Consider the following 20,312-nt stretch of genomic DNA (forward strand, 5'->3'; position numbering starts at 1 on the left):
TTTCTCTACCATCTTGTGAGAACAGAGACTCAGTCCAGTTGTGTGCCCCAGAGTTTGGGTTGAGTGGAAGAAGAGAAGAAGAGAGGTCAGGGGAGAGGAACTTCCTAGGGGAGGATCCACTTTTGAAGAATTTGGCTACTGGATTCATCGTGGTCAGTAAATTTCATCAGAAACACACATGAGAAGAAGAGGGGACTCCTGTCTTAGCAAGTCAGGGACCATTGTGATGGCCTGTCTCAGGAAGAGGACATTGTAACATGCAGTGGGGTTTGCCTGCCTGTAGTTTCCAAAGTTGGTTCTAATTAAATTGTAAATTTCTAGAACAGAACACATGTCCACACAAACACAATAGCAGCATTATTAGTAATAGCCAAAAAGTAGAAACAACCCAAATGTCCATCAACTGATAGATGGATAAACAAAATGTGCTATATCTATACAAGGGAATATTTCTCAATCATATAAAGGAATGAAGTACTGACACATGCTACAATGTGGATGAACCTTGAAAATGTTACACTAAGTGGAATAGGCCAGATGCCTAGGACCACATATTATATGGTCCCATTCATGTTACAGGCCAGAATAGGGAAGTCTGTAGAGATAGAAAGTAGATTGGTGGTTGTTTAGGACTGTGGGGTATGGGAAGGTAGGAGTGATAGCTAAAGGGTGCAGCTTTTTCTTTTTTAATTGAAGTATAGTTGATTAACGATGTTGTGTTAGTTTCTGGTGTACAGCAAAGTGATTCAATTATATTCTTTTTCAGTTTTTTTATTACAAGATAATGAATATAGTTCCTGTACTATGCAGTAGGACCTTGTTGTTCACCTGTTGTATATATGGAAGTTTGTATCTGCTAATCTCACACTCCCAATTTATCCCTCCCCCTGCCTTCTCCCTTTGATAACCATAAGTTTGTTTTCTATGTTTGTGAGTCTCTTTCTGTTTTGTAAATAAGTTCATTTGTATCATTTTTTTTAGATTCCACATATAAGTGATATCGTATGATATTTGTCTTTCTCACTTCACTTAATATGATCATCTCTAGGTCCATCCATGTTGCTGCAAATGGCATTATTTCATTCTTTTTTATGGCTGAGTAATATTCCATTATATACATATGTACCACATCTTCTTTATCCATTCCTCTGTCAGTGGACATTTAGGTTGCTTCCATGTCCTGGCTATTGTGAATAGTGCTGTAATGAACATTGGGGTGCACGTATCTTTTCAAATTAGAGTTTTCTCCAGATATATGCCCAGGAGAGGGATTGCTGGATCGTATGGTAGCTCTATTTTTAGTTTTTTAAGGAACCTCCATACTGTTCTCCATAGTGGCTTACACCAGTTTACATTCCCACCAGCAGTGTAGGAGGGTTCCTTTTTCTCTTCTCCCTCTCCAGCATTTATTCTTTGTGACTTTTTAATGATGGAAACTGTACACTTTAAGTGGATGAATTGTACAGCCTGTGACTTATATTTAAAAAAGCTGTTAAGAACAAAACAATACTTCTAAAGCAGGGTGTTAACCTGGGCTTTTGAGAACTATGTACCACCCGGAATAGTGTGCCAGAATTGGCACGTCTGCATTTCCCTGAGTCTGTCAAGTTGCCTGAATTCTCTGTGACCCCCCTCCCCTCTGCAGAGCTGGGCGCCCCTTCACAGGGCTCACTGCAACGCCTGACTACATGGAAAGAGTGTGATGAATATTAATGTCATCAAATATGCAAATTCAGTCTTAATTATTTACAGAAAATGATTAGTGTCTACTTTTAAGCTAGTAACTAACCAAGGAATAGAATGCAATCAGTTTCCCTACCTCCATTGCTGTAGAAAAGGGAATGATTATGACTTCCATTCTGATAGGTAAGATTTTTTAATTCTAAAGTTTTATTTGTAATATTTTTTCTGATCATTTTTATGTTATTCAAAGCTTTTCAAAATCAGTTGAATGACCTTATAGGGGTTATGTCAATATGTCAAGTTTGACAAGGTTCTCAACCTTTAAACTGAAAACTTTTGCATCATCAGAAAAACAAAAGGTTCTGTTCACTCCCTGAATCAAGTAAATGTTGATTTATATGATTTTTCTGTAAATGACTAGAACCACAAAAAGCAGAGAAATGTCATTTGCATTATCTGACTTTGAGGAACTGTATTTTATAGACCCTTTTCTGGGTAAATATCAAGAGTAGTAGAGGCTTGTTGAACTGGGCTGTTTTGCATTTTTAAAACTTTGCATTGGTGTTTCAAGCTACTTAAAAAGTCTAAGGAAATAGCTCTTTTTTTTTTCCTTACTAAAGAAAGTGAGTGTGTGCTCACACTCACCCAAAACACTCCTCTAAATTTGAAATTTTCATACTGAGGTCCCGTGTGCCTAGTTTTCTTTCTGGGATCTGGGATCCCACTGCATCCCCTTTTGCTTACTTAAGAGCACACCCTCTACGATTTGTAACCCAGCGCCTGTCCCGGCTGCGTGGCGCAGGAGATGTGCACGGGCCGCCCTCCCCCTGGTAACTGTGCAGCCACATTCTGGTGATGGACCCCAGCGGCCCAGCACCAGAACGTGGAAACAGCTGACTGCTGACTCAGAGGGGAAAGCAAGCTACCCACGAATCTCATTGCAGCTAGCTGCTGCATCCCTATCCCATAATCCCTTGCTTGGTCTGCTGCAGTCTTTTCAACAGACGCTGAGTGAGAAAAAGATGTCCTGTAAGATAAAGATTGATTGGTTTGAATACCGAAAGGGGTCTCCTACTTGTTAATGACCCAGGAACATTCCTGCCGACTTTCCTGAACCTCCTCTTATTTCCTCCATTTTTCTCTTCCTCTCTTCTGTTCATGAGCTGGCACATAACTCCATAGAGCAGAAGATATGCTGGGCTTCTGAGGATGGCTGCACTGCATGGTAGGGAATTTTAACCAGTCTCTTTGCATGGTGTTTCCAAACTTGAGATGTTAGCAGAAACGTGCATTGATCTTGTGGATTGTCGCGGGGCTGCAGCGCCAGGCCGGGGAGGATTGAATTCTTTGCCTCGTTAATTAGTCTGTCTGCAGAAATGGGTAGGTCCTACATGTTCGGATTTTGCTTAGTCTTATGCCAGGTGAATAACTAATTTCTTCTGCTGTCTCTGCTCTGGCTCCCCGAGACTCCCACCCCTTCTCTCTCATGGTGATGCTATATGCTCTGTAACTATAAGACGGAGGGAAACCCCCACTCTGCTTAAACAAAAGCATCACATTAACAAGAATAGGGGGAAAGTCATGCAGGATTTTTCTTATCACTTTTCTAATGCGATCTGACTAGATCTTTATTTTTACTCGTCTTTATTTTAATGTGTATGTCGGCCTATTTTAAATATAAGATTTGTTTTCCCCAGGCATCTCTCTGCTGGGTACAAAGATGGGGATGAAGTGTTTCATTTGCAGGATTCCTTCCTTGGTACCCCAGGGTGGAGGAGACTGTGATTCGACCCTTCCCCCACTGTGTCCTCTGTGAGAGAACCCTGGGGTTGAGTGCCACAGTTCCCAGTTACCATTGGAAACCCATTCATTCATAATGCATGCCTCGACCCTCTGAATTCTGAATGCCATTGATAATTGGAAAATATGCAGGAGATCATTTGGGGTCTTTTCTGGCATTTTTTTTCCCTGCCTTTGAAATAGGCTCAAATCTGGGTGGAGTTCAATGGTAGCATTACACAGAAGGGAGATAAAAAAGAAAAAAAAAAAAAAAACTTGGGTTGGACCTTAGGTTTGCTTCCTGAAACAGTGGGTCTCATTTTGTATCATCTTTGCAGAAACAATGATGCCCCACCCTGTCTGTCATTATTCCTTACTTGGTGGGGTGGGGGGCGGGATAGGAGAGCAAGCAGGAAGGCTATTTATTTTAAACTAAAAATTGAATGTTAATTAGTAGATTTCTGAACATCAAGGTAAAATGATATTTCTGTCTTAAACGATGGTTTCAGTGTCACAGCTTTAAGGAACAGATCTCAATTCAGAATGAGGCATTTAAAAAATTATTCGGTTCTTTGGCTTAGATCATTTTACAGTAGTTTTATTCCTCGTGAATAAATTGTTAGAGGTTTTTTGTTCTTGGTTTTATTTTAATTAGAATATGTAAGGAGAGCCATTTGTTTGCCCAGTTGCTTGAATCGATCTCTTAAGTATTAGGATTCACTCCTGCCTACTGTGAACCTATTTTCTGGTGTCTTTCAGTATTTTCGGGCAGATGCTTTAGCAGCATCTTTCCCAAGCCACTGTGGTGTTAAATAATGCACGCCCCACCCATGCAAGCACACAATGAGAAGTTTCCTGTGTGCTGTGGTACAAGAAAGCAGTTTTCTGTTGCAGGGAATAGTGGCCTTTCCTAAACCTCTAAGTATTTCTTTCCAATTTTCTCCTAGAAAGACACAAGGGATTGGCATCGGACAGGTTAAAACACGGCTGAAGTAAAAATGTTCTCGGATAGAATGTGCTGCTTCAAGAAGGAGGAATGTAACGTAATATAACCCACACATTTTTAAAATGGAGAATAAAATCTATACATATTTTCAGCATAGTTAATGTTATAATCCTGAGATGACTTAATTTTTTATTTATATGATAACAAAAGCTGAGTGGATTTTGTTGCTTGAGAAATAAAGTAAAAAATACTCATTCTTTGTCTTACTCAGAAATAAAAATGTCCTTAACTTGGATACCATTAGACATTAATTTCTCCAAACTCATGACTTTCTTTTATCTATCCTTATTAAGTAGAAAAAAAATCCTAAATATGTGGCAATTTTAAAAAATTTAACTAAGCTTAATTTTTGACTCCCATGTGCCTTTTTTCATTACCTCTCAGATAAAACTAAGACTTTAACCAAACATTTGTGTGTATTATTGATATGTATAGAAGAGAAGTACTTTCAAACTTTAAAAACACTGCTACCAAATTATTTACTGTCAGTTTTTTTTCTTTTAAAAAAAGTGGCTGAATTACTTCTAATTGTGGCAAAATTCTCATCTGCACACACCTGTAATTGCTTTTTTAAAAAAAATCTCTGATGCCGTCTGTGCCCCTTTATTACTTATGTAAGAATTTTAGTGTAGATTTTATAGAATATGCTCTATAATGAGCTTGGCTATTAGGGTTCTTTGAATATTATTATTATGCAGATTGTTTGAATTTAACTGATCAGGTTTCCTTCTAGAATTTGAAGATATAGATTAGACCAAATACTGAAGAAAAAGAAGCCCAATGTAATTATTCAAATAGCATCACTGGAGGAGACATTCATTCCTGCTTTTTGCATGCTAGTCTGTCTACCTTTTCCTACTTTGTCCTCTTCTTCCTTCGTATTCTCAATAGCTTCCATTCCTCTGTTAAGTGCTTTTTATTATTATTCTTGAAAACTTAATAGTTTAAGTAAACATTTATTTTAATAAACAACAGATTTAAATAATATGCTTCCATCCACCAGGGCAAAGAGGGGGTTGCTGTTTTTGTAGGGCTGTGTCTTTTGAAGTTTTGATGTAGAATGCATTTCTCTTCCCCCTTCTCACTAACCTCACCCAACTCCCAGAGCTTAGGGCCCTGGCTGCCCTCTGCCTTTCCCAGAATATTCAGCCTCTTTGTGTAGTCCCCAAGGAAAGCAAGGGAAGAGACTTGGCAAGGTGATGAATGTGGGGAGAGGAGACCCCACTCACCCTGACTGTCCCAGGGCACTGTAAAGTGAAGGTCAATTAGCCTGACCACTTAACACTTCATCACACAGAGCCGGCCTTCTGGAACTTAGAAAACCCAAAGTAAATCTTTTTTTTTTTTTTTTTTATCTTTGGCTACTCTGGGTCTTCATTGCTGCGCATGGCTTTCTCTAGTTGCAGAGAGCGGGGGCCACTCTTTCTGTGGTGTGTGGGCTTCTCATTGCAGTGGCTTCTCTTGTTGTGGAGCACGGGCTCTAGGCACACGGGCTTCAGTAGTTGTGGCACGCGGGCTCAGTAGTTGTGGCTCACGGGCTCTAGAGCGCAGGCTCAGTAGTTGTGGCGCATGGGCCCAGCCGCTCTGCGGCATGTGGGATCTTCGCAGACCAGGGCTCGAACCCATGTCCCCTGCATTGGCAGGTGGATTCTTAAGAACTGCGCCACCAGGGAAGTCCTGAAAACCCAAAGCAAATCTTAAGAACTGACTACAAAAGGTGAGGACTTTTATGAAGAAGGTAATGACAAACAGTTATCTCTACTAAGGAAAGAGGTAGGGGCAATAGGCATAAATATTATAAAGACAAGTTGGGGCATGGCTTAAAAATCAACTTCCAGGGGCTTCCCTGGTGGCGCAGTGGTTGAGAGTCTGCCTGCCGATGCAGGGGACACGGGTTCGTGCCCCGGTCCGGGAAGATCCCACATGCCGCGGAGTGGCTGGGCCCGTGAGCCATGGCCGCTCCGGAGACTGTGCTCCGCAACAGGAGAGGCCACAGCAGTGAGAGGCCCGCGTACCGCAAAAAAAAAAAAAAAAATCAACTTCCATATGGTAAATCCCAGCAGTCTAGGGAAGCTGTCATACATCTGACCCTGGAGAGAAGGAGAGCCCTTGGAGAGCTTGGGCACATCCTTCCCTGGAGACAGAAGTTAAAGTGGACGGCCTCCTCAGGTCCCCCTCTTCACCCCCCACACACTCACACACCTACTGTCAAGAAAGATATTGCATCTGGCTTTTCTAATTTACAAAATGGCCCATTTGGGATAGAGGCTTGATTTAACTGGAAATAGGTCACCCTGTTTTAATTTCACTGAAGATCGTCCTCTTTTCTTTCCTCTGGTTGAGTCCTCAGTAACGATGCAGATCCCATTGAAGGTGAATAATAATATGCTCCTAAAGTTGAAAAATTCAAAATACTTTGTTTTTAAAATTGTGTTTTAATCTGTGCCTTGAGCTCTAGGTACCACCTGCTCTGGCAGGGAAAAGGTAGCATACTGGGAGTTAGAGATAATCCTAGTGGTTGAAGATCTACTTTCTATAAATGTAAAAGGAGGTTTTTAACTTCTTGGGAAGCTGATTTTAGCATGGCCACACCACTGTCGTTGACCCAACCACAATAAAAAAGGTAAATATATTAATAAATAAATTCAGCTAAGTGGCAACAAAGAGAAACCATAATCCAGGAATGCCATAAAATTAAACAATAGAAATGGAACCTAGTGCCTTTAAGATGATTTATAATCAAATATGCTCCTTCTTGCCCACAAATCACATGTTAAAATTTGATTTTCCTGAGGATTCTTGACCTCTTTCCCTACCATGTTTCCTAGCCCAGCCAGACAAGCTTTCACCAACTCCCTCTCCTTCTCCAGAAGATGCTTTCAGTCTGTCTTTTCTCTTCCATTCCTCTTTTCCTCCTCTTCCTCACTCTAGTGTCAGAAATAAAGGGTTTGGAAAGTTTTCTGATCTCAGTGGTATAATTTGGAATGGGAAATACGGTTTCAACTTTGGAATTGTGGACGCGGGCATTTTTCTTTCATTTCGTCTCCTCCTATCAAATTCTTCTTTTCCATTTGGTTGTAATTTCCACCAAGTTGTAGATTTGAGACAGCGAGCCGGGCAAAATACCAGAGATGACGTGAGGAAAAAAATGCTGGGACAGGGTTTTTCTATGCCCAAGGATTTTGTTTTGTGATGGTTGCGTTGTTTTTACCCACACAAGCTGTGTTTAGTTGGCAAATCCCCACTAATTAAGAACTTATATGCCAACCTCCTTAGATTTTTTTATTTCCATGCATATGTGTCTTCAATAGTTCTCAATTTCTTTTCCTGCATTTGTGAGTGTGTTGAAATACGTCACTAAATATTTACCCTCTGGATCACGGCTTATGTTGCTAAACATTAGACTATCACTTAGGAAGGCAGGTAATGTCTGATGTCAAGTGAAAATGTTCACATGAGATCAGCAAGTGCTGCTCTTTTCTGCTACTGGGACCGAGTCTGTTCCCATGTTATACCTCATTTGTTCAGTCCATTTGAAAAAAAAAAAAATGTGTCTACTATGTACCAGGCATAGTTCTAGGTGCTGAGACTTCTGCAGAGCAATCAGATAAAAATCCCTGCCCTCATGAATTTTACATCCTAGTGGGCGGAGGGAGACAATATGCAAAATAAATACGTTGCACACTGAATTGGAGAGAGACCAGTGCTATGGAGAAAAACAGAGCAGTGATGGGGGTGGTAGCAAGTGCTAGGAGATAGGGGCAAGTTTCAGTTAGAAACAGAATGGTCAGATGAGAATGGTCAGGTGATGTTAAGCGCAGAGCTGGAGAGGGGAGTGAACCCCTCTGTAAGCAGTATTGTTGGTTTTCTGCTGACAAGGAACCTCAGCTGGTCTCCCCACACAAGAGCTCTCATAGCTGGTTCATGTCAATATTACACTCATGTAGGCTATTTGTGTAGTTTTAAAATGGCTCTTCCTGCCTTCGCTTCTGTATCATTTCCTTTCTGTTGGCCTTTTGTCAACGTGTCTGGTACTACTTCCTGCATCCGAAAGCGTTTTGGCTCCTTCAGAGACAAAGTCCAGCCAGGTGTGTTTTCATGTGTTTCTCTCTAGAAATTAGTTTTGCAGATCTCCAGCAGAAGAGCAGTTCTATATTCTGATCTCTATTATCATACACTTATTTCTGCTGGTTATGTGAGTAAGAAGGATCTTTGACAGTTCAGAAACCAAGATGGTGAAAGGAGAACAGCCGAGAGTACAGATAAGTATTTACAGCTTTTCTAATCAAAGGAGACCAGAAACTGTGGTGTGCCCAAGCACTTTGATGAAAGGCTGTCAGATATTTCGTGTATATTCCTTGCGGCATATTCCGTTGGATAGAAGGCTTCCCACAGGGCTTCGCAGCATGCCCCGTGCCTCCGTTTTCCCTTCAGGAGTAGTCAAATTCCTTTCTACTGTGGGTGTCCAGTTATATTCAGGGAACCATCCTTATCCTGGCAAAATCTTGGTTTGGGGCTCTTTGGGGGTTGGAAACCTTTTGTGTTGATTCTGGGAGTCCTGAAATCCAGACGTCTTCAACAGGTCACTTGTGACAGGTTGTAATATTGTCATAATTTTAAATTACTGCTAATGAGTAAACTTAATTTACCATATAAATTAACAATACTAACAAAGACTTACTCTCACCCACTACAATAATTATCATGAAATTAGAGTGAAAATTAGAATGAAATGTCTTTTATTTCCACTTTGGAGAATAAAAATGTCAGCTCAGGAAATTTCATTTAGTCAACATATATCACTTGATTAAAACAAATGTTTTTTCCTTGCCAAAAGTCCAAAATTTAAGGTTAAAAAAAAAGTAAAATCCAATATGATGTTTTCTCCCTGCTTGTTTCAATACTCCACATGACTGATTATTTTGAAGGGTTAAAGGAACATTTTCAAAAGCTATTCAAAATAAAATTCTTTTTAACTGATTTTAACTGAAAAGTTTAATATGATTTTTTTGAAAAAATATGGAACACTTCACAAATTGATGTGTCATCCTTGCTCAGGGACCAAACCAATCTTCTGTATCGTTCCAATATTAGTGCTGCTGAATTGAGCACTCTACAATTTTTATGTCTCTCTCTCTCTCTCTCTCTCTCACACACACACACACACACACACACACACACACACACACACACACACACGCCAGGAAAGTGTTAAACTTGCTTCAGATTAGGTAACATCAACTTATCAGATAAGGCAGAAATCTTGAAATCCGAGCTTTCTGACTCACCGATTTTATTGGATGACCTTGGGCAAGTCATTTAAACCCTCAGCTTTGGTTTCCTTATCTTAAAGCCAGACAAATCCATTCCTTCCCTATGCTGATGTCTTAGGGATGCAGTTAAAGAAAAGCAGACAATGTGCCAACATTTTTAGCTCCTGAGAGAAGAGCTGCATTTAATCCAATCAATGGGTATCATTCTCTACTCTGGTTCTTTAGGAAGACAGTCTATGAAAGTCTAGCAGATAATGCTGGCTAATTAGGTATGTCACACCTACGCTGTTTAACTAATGCATGGAGCTCCAATTGAAGGTGACACTCTTGTACAGCAGGTGCTTTTACAAGCTTGATCTGTTTATTAATCATGCTCTTTAGAGAACTTACCTAGAAGGCACAGAGTTGGAAAATGGGTGTGTCATGTTTGTAACTATACTCCAATATGTGTAAATAGCAGAATTTTCGGGAGAAAAGTTGACATGCTTTTTTAGAAGTTGGTGATTTGGTGGGGGAGAAAGAAGACCATCATTTATATTTGGAAAAGAGTGTTTCCTTTAGAAAATGTGGAATTGTTGATTCTGTAAACAGGTCCCAGGCCAAGTTAAAATGTTATATGTAAACCAAGCTTCCATAGCACAGCTTTTTGAAAACCCAAGGTCAAGGGTTGTGGTTGTTTAACGGGTGAAAAGGTCATGGGTTTTGCATTCTGGCAAACTTCCTACCTGAGCCTTGGTTTTTAAAAATCTATGGAATGGGAATAATACTACTTCCTGCCTAGGGTCATATTGAACCTTAACTACTTTTTTTTTTGGAAAGAGCATTTCCATTGGGAATTAAGAGGATGTGGACACCTTACCAAATATTTAGAAAATTAGGTAGTGAGTTTTAGCTCAGCTTTGGTTCACCCCTTTGGGATACAAGCCAGAAATTCTTTAAGGTGATAAATGGAGCTATGTTTTATGTTGTAATTTTTCCCTCCCTTATTCTTTCATAAGCCCTCTGCTTTCTCTGTTACCCTCTTCCAATTCTCATTTTCTGGCCTGAACTTTCACATTTTGAAACCTCCTCTGAATTAATTCACTCACCAGGCCCTCAGACACCCACACGCGAATACCAACAGACATTTCTTAAAATAATAGAGACTACCTCTAGCTTTTTTCCCCATTCCATGGCAAACACATTTTAGTTCTGAAGAAAATACTCTGAACCCCATACAAAGTTTTTAATGAAAAATTCTAATTATTTCATTCCTGGATATTAACAGTATGTAGGGAAGGAAATACTTTTCTTCTATACACTTAAGTTCTGTAACTGAAGCCTGTGAATTAAACTGGCAAAAGACAGATATCAGGAGAAAAAGGTATACACATTTTATTGATATTTCATTTTTCCAAAATAAAATATATATTTTATTAAACTCCATTGATTTACTATTTTAAATTTTACATGCATAGGGACTTCACAGAAAAGAAGAGGCCATTAGACCCAAGACCACAGATTATGGAGAATTGACTAGACAAAGAAAAAGGGAGTTTGGACTCCAAGGGGCAGTAAATTGTGGGAAGGGGACCAGGATATGTATGGTAGATAAGGGTGGCTTAGTAAGGTTTGTTATGCATACAGGAGAGTGGGGCACCTTTACAAATGGGAAATGTGTGCCCTGCTTTCAGGCAGATGGCAGAGGGAGAGGGCTCTTCCTCATCTGCTGCTTCTCAATTGCCTTCAGCTCAAAATAATCCTTATATCAAAGTGGCTTATTTGGGGGTGGCATATTTTGACCCCCTTCAAGTATAATAGTTGGGAAAACACATTCTATCCTAGTAAGACTATTCTATTTAATATAGACTATAATAAGACTATATATATATATATATATATATATATATATATATATATTCAGATATAGTCATGGCTGAAGTCATGAACAGGCAGGACTATGTAAGTATTTATCCCTTCAGCTGCCCTCACTTTGAAACCCAGCAAGCTACCTCTTCTTTGTTTCTTGCAGTAATTTAATTTTTAGTACAATTTTTAAAGGTTACTTTCCATTTAGTTATTTCAAAATATTGGCTCTATTCCCCGTGTTGTACAACACATCCTTGAGCCTGTCTCACCCGTGGTAGTTTGTACCTCTCACTCCCCCACCTCTATCGCCCTCCTGCCCCCACTGGTAACCACTAGTTTGTTCTCTATATCTGTGAGTCTCCCAGCAAGCTACCTCTCTGTACAACATACCTTCTTCTAATTTGTTTTCTTTGCATGCTGAACCTGTGATTACTTTATTGATCTACAAATAGGCCCCTCACTGTACACCCTCTATAGCGATGAGGGTTGGTTATAGTCATGTCAAGGTCACAACATGGAATTCTACCCATATTCATACCACAATGCCTCTAGCGAATAAACCAATGATTGATTTGCATTTGCAGATTATTATATGTTTTTCCGTTTTGGTTTTTCTGTCTGACAGCGGCAGCGTGCAGGGTCAAAGACAGCCGGCCCCCCATGTCAGTGGTCTAGGATGGCAAGTGAAGCCACCAACATCCCAAGTCCTGTGGTGCGCCAGATTGACAAGCAGTTTCTGATTTGCAGTATATGCCTGGAAAGGTACAAGAATCCCAAGGTTCTCCCCTGTCTGCACACTTTCTGCGAGAGGTAAGCCTCCTCTGTGCTCAGAGAAGGGGGTTTCACAGACTGACCTCCTACAACCTGCCAAAGGGTTCTTTCCAGAATTCTACAGTTACCTCTGGGAGACAATAAATCTTTTGTGCTTCTGATAGACATCTAGAAACGCAATCATGAGTTGCCAAGAATGTACTTTATTTCAAAGAACTATTATAAGCGGGAGAAAGCAATCCAATTGCTACTGATTTATTTCCACAGGAGATGGAGCATTAAATATTTTAAGATTCAAAAATTTTTTAAATTTTCCTATTGTTTTTTGTGAAACAGTTTTTGCCAACCATAGGTCCCTCATGGTGGATCTTTGGTGAGGGCCAATTAAAAAGCTATCATTTTCAGGACTTCCCTGGCTGTCCATTGGTTAAGACTTTGTCTTCCAATGCAGGGGGTGCCGGTTCGATCCCTGGTTGGGGAGCTAAGATCCCACATGCCTCGTGGCCAAAAAACCAAACATAAAACAGAAGCAATATTGTAATAAATTCAATAAAGACTTTAAAAAATGGTCCACATCAAAAAAATCTTAAAAAAAAAACAACTATCATTTTCTCCCATATAACAAATCAAGTAAAATACCTACATATATGAGGAGTTAGTTGAAAGGAGGGAGCTTTCTTCCACAGAAGACACATACTAATGGCATATTTGAACATTATGATGTTTTGGATAAAGCAAAAAAACTATATATATTAAATGATTATAAATCACCTGAATATAAAATTTGCTACATATGAAAACACACTTCTTTTTTTTGTAAACTAAAATTATTTATTTATTTATTTATTTATTTTTGAAAACACACTTCTTTAAAAAAAATTTCTTGAATAGTTTTTTTACATTGAATTAATCAGTTTTCAAAACATATTTTTACCCTCTCGTTCAACTTACCCCATCAGCAATTAAGCACAAAAAAATGTTGTTGGTAATTAATTTATTTGTGGTCTAATTTTAGTATTTCCCTAGTAAGTTTACATATTTTTCTCAAAGGCAAATATGTTAATTATGTTTTAGAGCAGTTTATTAAGTACATTTTCTTTTATTAATTAATACACATAGTTAAAACTTTTTACCTCCTATCATAGAACAGGAAATTGGTATTTCCAATGACTTCAAATCAATGGTAATTACATTTACCATCCAGTTTATAGTACATTTTTTATCTCATTGAACGTGCTTTGAGTTGGTTGGAAGGTCTCAACTGCAACAGAATAACTACATCTTTGGTGGTGATGGATGGATGGAGAAGGTGGATTTGTTACTGGTGGTTGTGGTGTTTTGTTTTGCTTTCTTTGTTTTGGGTTGTTGTGGGGTTGTGTGTGTGTGTGTGTGTGTACACAGTTTTTTGTTTGTTTTAAGTGGTGGTATATAGGGCACTGATACTTTGTACTTTATTCATAATTTTATACCTTGGCTTAAGTACTTTAAAATTCATATTCCAAAATGGCGACATGGCGAGTGACTTTTTTCCCCCTCACTCAGTGGATGTAGCTAAAGCATGACCACCAGCTTTAACTGTCCATGGGTCCCTGGGCTCACATGGTAAGGGCATTACTTGAGAGGGAGCAGTCGACATAGCTGGGCACTTTGTTTTTTTTTTTTTTTTTTTTTTTGCGGTACGCGGGCTTCTAACTGTTGTGGCCTCTCCCGTTGCGGAGCACAGGCTCCGGACGCGCAGGCTCAGCGGCCATGGCTCACGGGCCCAGCCGCTCCGCGGCATGTGGGATCTTCCCGGACCGGGGCACGAGCCCGTGTCCCCTGCATGGGCAGGCAGACTCTCAACCACTGCGCCACCAGGGAAGCCCTGGGCCCTCTTTATACACGACGCTGAGAGCCACTCAGCTTGAGCTTAGCAGGGCGGCCCCATTCCCCAGTGTTCAGTGTCTCGTCAGGCTGTTTTTGGCTCCCGTTTCCTTGCTCTTGCAGGTGAGAAGCGGCACTTCCGGGCTGCCCGGGGTTGGCCTCCTGCTCTCTCAATTAGGTCGAGCCCACGCCACTTCTACTCCCCATCCAGTAGCTACTGCTGGCGATTTTCAGGATCCCACCATGGCAAGTCCCTAGGGAATGCTAATATGTTGAAATTGTTTTAGCATCGTGTGCATTGAACTGATTTCCTTTTGAAGGTGCTGGCAACTTTCCCTAAGATGGGAAAATTCGGTTTATGCAGAGACAAAACTTCACGGCTGGTCATGGAGAGACCCAGGACCCCGTATCTCCATCTCCTGCTGGGCACAAACACCGGCTGCTCAGTGGACAGCTGCTCTCTTACTCTCATTTGTCCTAAAATGCCATCAGTGGGGCTTGGAGGACACAGACACAGTCCCCGGCCTTATGAAGCTTCCAGCCAAGTGCAGGAGCCAGTTACTAAACACGTACTCACTCAGATTAATGTGACATTAAGCCAGTGACAAGGGCCATATACCAGAAGTACACAGGCAACCACGTAATAGGGGAATTTGCTCTAATCGGGGAAGGCTTCCCTGCAGAAGTGATGAATAGGCAGAAATCCCAAGGATGAGGAAAAATTAATTTAGCAAAGGGGAGTGAGCAGAAGAAAAGAATTTCAGGTATGTGCAAAGGTATAGAGTGAGAGGGCCTGTAACACTTTGGAAGAACTTAGATAGGCCCAAATGTGCAGCAAATGAGGGGGAAAGACAGAAAATAAATAGGTCCAGATCATATAGGTGGGTAATCCATATTACCACATATGGATTCTTGTCTTCACTGTAAGAACAGTGGAAGCCATGGAAGGGTTTCATCTTAGATGTGAGGGGGAGGAGATTTAAATGGTCGGCTTTGCATTTGGAAAGGTCACTCTGGTTGCAGTATGGAGAAGGGTGAGGCAGGGTACAAGCTGGATGGCATTATACCAGGGGTAGGGCGACTGCAGATATCTAAGCAAGGGTGTCTTCATACAGATGAAAGAAGAGACCTGGGGAGGCTGGAACCATATTGAGGAATTTCCAGGCGTTGGTGATGGGTTGCATGTGGACAGTGAAGACCAGTGTGGGAATGACTGTTTTTAGAATGACTCATAGTTCTGGTTTGCTTAGATGAAGGGATGGAGGTGCAGGTCACTGATGGGTGGAGGACACAGCGTGCGGGAATATCATGGGTTTGGTTTTGAACATGTTGAGTTTTAGGACCTGTGAGACCTCTAAGAGGAGATGTCAAGAGAGCAGTTGGTGTACAGTTACGGGGCTCAGAGGAGGCATCCGTGGGAAGAAACATACGTATGAGAGTGTTATGCTTATCGTGCATTATAATATAATACCCAGGGAAAGAAGAGGGCTTACGATAAGCCTTGATTAACTCCAAACTCTATTGACTCAGTAGAAAAGAGAGCAGGCAGAAGGGGAACCAGGTGAGTGTGGTATCGGAAACCAAGGAAAGAGAAAGTGTCATAAAAAGGCGGGGTGGGGAGGCAGTGCTCAAGCTTGATGAATGACACAATCAAAACATGTGTATTAGATTTAGATGTTGCCAGTGACCTTAGCAAAAGCTGTTTCATCTCTGGTATTGATTCAGTGCTATCTACTGTGTGACATAGGGAAGGTCACTTAACCTCCTTGATGTCCGTTTCCCCATCTGCAAAATAAGAGAAATGGGGCGAAATCAGAGGTTTTCAAATGTGTTGGAGAAACTGGGAGACGTTGTAGTGATGTCGAGCTTAGATGCTGGTGCCAAATTGCCTAGGTTTGAGCAACCACTCTGCCTCTGACGGCCTAAGTCCCTTGGGCAAGTAACTTACCCTCTCTCTGCCTGTCTTTCCTCATACATTTAAAAGTGATCACAGGATGACTGGAAGTAAAGTTGACCCCCGAACAACACGGGTTTGAACGGCATGGGTTTACTTACGTGCGGATTCTTTTCAGGAGTCCGTATTACAGGATGACAAGACCTGTGGTTGGTTGACTCTGCAGGTGTAGGACCCCGGATGTGGAGGAGCTGGGTAATTGGAGGGCTGGCTCTGAGTTATACGTGGATTTTCGGATTTTCCACTGCACCAAGGGTCGGCGCCCCTAAGTCGCGCGTTGTTCAAGGGTCAACTGTATTAGCCATACATTTTGCTAATTAAATGAATTAAGTTGATGGCTCTTAAGGAGAGGCTCTTAAGAAGATATGGTGTTGGTGGGACTCTGGGTGTCCCATCCCTGTTTCAAACAAACATTTCCACTTCGATGTGTTTTTAACATCTGAAATCTGCTTATGATTTTGTATGTAAAAAGAGTTTCAGCACTAACAGAAAACATGTGACATGTTTCTTCCAATTTGTGTAAAAGTCCACAAATTCGTGAACGCCATACTAGGCATTCTAGGCCAGTGCTTCTCAATCTTAAATGTGCATACACATCGCCTGGGAATCTGATTCATGAGGCCTGGAGTGGGTCCTGAGAGTCTGCGTTTCTTCCAAGCTCCCCGTTGAGGCCAGTGATGCTCACCTGTGGACCACACTTTGCCTGTGTGGCAAACCTCGAGGAAACAGTACCAAAGTCAATAAGACAATCTGATCAGTTGACTGGTGCAATGTGAGGTGACCTATTGACTTCAGAACTAATCTTTTCCTAGTGAAGGAGACCACAACGGAAGTTATGCAAAGTAGCACTGTAGTCACCGAGAACCTGTCTGGTAGCCCCTGCAGGAGCCCCACTGTGCTGACCGCCCCGCTTCTGTTTCTGCGACAGGTGCCTGCAGAACTACATTCCTGCCCACAGTCTAACCCTCTCCTGCCCCGTGTGCCGCCAGACCTCCATCCTGCCCGAGAAGGGGGTGGCCGCGCTCCAGAACAACTTCTTCATCACAAACCTGATGGACGTGCTGCAGCGAACTCCAGGCAGCAATGCTGAGGAGTCCTCCATCCTGGAGACAGTCACCGCTGTGGCTGCGGGGAAACCTCTCTCTTGCCCAAACCACGATGGGAATGTAAGTGAGCGGATTGCAGGCACTGCCTGGCTGAGGGGCTGCTTGATTTGGGGAGGCTTTGGTCAATCAGAGGGTATATACACTGAAACAGAACTCCACCTGGAAAATGAGTGATTGAAAACACTTTTTACCTGTCCTCAGACTATTTTGCCTGCTTCCTTTCTCTGACCCAATTAATTTAAATAATAAGATCAATCTTCATTGTGCCGACTTAGCACAAATTGTTGGTTTCCCCAGGAGAGCAAACTGACAACTGTTTGCGAGCTGGGCATACTTTGACCCACAAACATCTGTGTAATAAATTATGGAGAAAGATTTAATAGTAGATAAGTTCTGCAAATTGAGAATGATTATTAAAATGTTATTTACAGTGTTTTATTTTTCTTGTGAGGGAAATTTTTCTCATGCTCCATTAGACCCTATTCCTTAATCATAAACACTCTGAAGTTATGTGAATCCCTGATCAGAGATTATAGCCTGTAGATTCCAGACATACTTCCTGCTGCCAGCAAACCCAGTAACCATTATAAACTCGGGAGGACCGGTGTGTCCCATCAAACGATGGATTCACGGCAGCTATGTGGCCTGAAGAGGCAGCATTGCATAGCAGCTCACTGCCAGCTTTGGAGTCAGACTGCCTGATTCAAATCCTGCTCTTCAAACTCATTTCCTGTGTCAGCTTGGGGAAATTTACTAAACTCTCTGTCCCACTTCCTCATCTGCAGAAAGAACAGTCTCCCATACAGGATTATTTGGAGAATTAAATATTTTAGTCATAGAATTAAATATTTGGAGAATTAAATATTTTAGTCCTTACTTGGAGAATTAAATAGTTTAGTCATAGAAAGCATACTGTAAGCTCTCTATAAATATTAGCTATTAAAATGATTTCTAATTAGTGGCTTATTTCACTTTTTTCTTTATGTAGTGGCCCCTTCAAAAGTGTTTGAAACTGCTATAATCAAACCACTGAAGTAACATGAGGTTCTCAGGGCAAAGCAATAATTATTAGCCGTCACTAATAACTGTTGATCTACCGCTCATAGACCCACTGTGCTGCAGCCTGACTGGCCTCCTAGAACTTGCCAAGTGGTTTCCCACCTTGGGCCCTGGCTGCTCTCTGTTCCTCATGCCTGCAATGCTCTTCGTTCCCTCTTTATGTGGCTAGCTCATTCTCATCCTCCATGTCTCAGCTCACATTCCTACACCAGGCAGTCCTCTCTAGCTCACTCTCTAGGGCAGACCGCCTCTGACACCCGGTTTCCCGCCATCGTACCGTGTCTTGATCTCCTTCATGACATTTGCCGTGTTCTGCCTGCCTCCAGCTGTGTATGTGCTGGCTTTCCTTGTAGAAAGTGAGCTCCGAGGGGGAGGGACCATGTTCATCATTATACCCCTAGCACTCAGCACAGCATCTTACACATGGAAGTGTACATATAAACAGAGACCAACCAAATGAGGAAAAGCAAAGGCTATTTACTCAGCACTTGCTGTAACAAGGAATCAGACCATCACTTGTGTTTCGTCAGAGACTCAAAGTCAGGCAGAAGAGCGGGACAGCTCTGTAGTGGAAAAAAGGGGAGGCTTCAGCTGTGCCCTGATTGGGAGTGGTTGGCATGGGGAAGCTGGGGGCCAACTAGTTAGAAGGGGGACATCCTACGTGACTGCTTAGGGGTGCAGATTTGGCTTTCTCTGGTCGGTCCTAAGTTGGAAGCAGGGACAAAAATTTTAGAAGCTGTTAATTATCAAGACCTAGCCATTTGGGGTCAATTGGTACAGAAGTTATTGTTTAGCTTTTTGGATTGTTAACAGAGATAGCGGTCTGACTTAGAGCAGGCTGGCTTCCTGGTTTGTTTCATTGTGAATAAGGGGGTTGGTTTCTTGGGCAGGTTGTGGGTAAGAGTTTTATTTTTGTATGGTCTGTGTGCAATTTTTTTTTTTTTTTTTTTGCGGTACATGGGCCTCTCACTGTTGTGGCCTCTCCCGTTGTGGAGCACAGGCTCCGGAGGCGCAGGTTCAGCGGGCATGGCTCACGGGCCCAGCCGCTCTGCGGCATGTGGGATCCTCCCAGACCGGGGCATGAACCCATGTCCCCTGCATCCGCAGGTGGACTCTCAACCACTGTGCCACCAGGGAAGCCCCCGTGTGCATTTTTATATTCAGTCTCTCAAAAGTCAGTAGTACATATTTTTAAACAAATGGCCAGACACCATGCTAGGCTTCTCACACACCACTCTGTGTAAATTCGTACTGGTTACCTTCATTTTATAGATAAAGAAACTGAGACTTGAACAGTTTAAGTAACATAGCTAGTTGACACATCATAAAAGCTAGACCAGGAGGAAATAGCATCCTGAGCGTTTTGCTAGCCAAAACAAGAGAGACATCGTGGATTACATATCCTTAATTATTTAATCAAAAGCACACCAGGCTATCGATAACTGTAGATTTTCTGCGCACTGTACTCCAAGGGAGAGTTACCATGTAAGTTTTGCAAAAGGATCTTTAAAGGGTGCCCTCTTATGATGGCTTCTCACACTGGCTCTTAGTGAATGCTAAGGCTGTCTCCCCCTGGGGCTCACATTCTGAATACTGGTCTGGGAAGGCATTTCCATCAGGTACCTGAGTCCCCTTCAAGAGTAGTCCAGGTGGAGCTCTCTGGAGATCTGACTTGATAGGGGAGTAAAGTTTTAGAAACTTTAGGAGATCTACTATAGACACTGGTCCAAATTTGGGGTGTAAAGGACAGTCATGTGGGATGAGAAATAACAGCAACTGGAAAGATTACATCAATAAGTAAAGGCAGGAGCGTCGTGGAATTCAGGGATGAGCTGCAGCCCAGCACAGCTGGAGCACGGAGATGCCCAGTGGTGGTGGGAACAGAGGCGGGCCGGAGAATACAGGATGAGTCTAGAAAAGTAGAGGGGAGAAACTGTGACGAGCTAAGAATGTCATCGAGGAAAGGTTTG

The 20,312-nt window shown here is 41.8% G+C and overlaps 1 protein-coding gene across 3 annotated transcripts in view; it reads left to right on the forward strand.

Moving 5' to 3' along the window:
* Positions 1–20,312, forward strand: part of TRIM2 (tripartite motif containing 2) — a 121,518-nt gene that overhangs the window by 51,676 nt on the left and 49,530 nt on the right. For 2 of the 3 annotated variants that reach the window (XM_081235055.1, XM_081235054.1), the window contains exons 2-3: positions 12,215–12,399; positions 17,106–17,343. In XM_081235055.1, coding sequence (XP_081091181.1) covers positions 12,266–12,399; positions 17,106–17,343 — 372 coding nt within the window. In that variant the 5' untranslated portion in view covers positions 12,215–12,265. The remainder of the gene's footprint in view (positions 1–12,214; positions 12,400–17,105; positions 17,344–20,312) is intronic. The other variant, XM_081235056.1, reaches the window with a different exon arrangement.

The sequence above is a fragment of the Mesoplodon bidens genome (assembly GCF_964165515.1).
Source record: "Mesoplodon bidens genome assembly, chromosome: 1".
NCBI lineage: Eukaryota > Metazoa > Chordata > Mammalia > Artiodactyla > Ziphiidae > Mesoplodon > Mesoplodon bidens.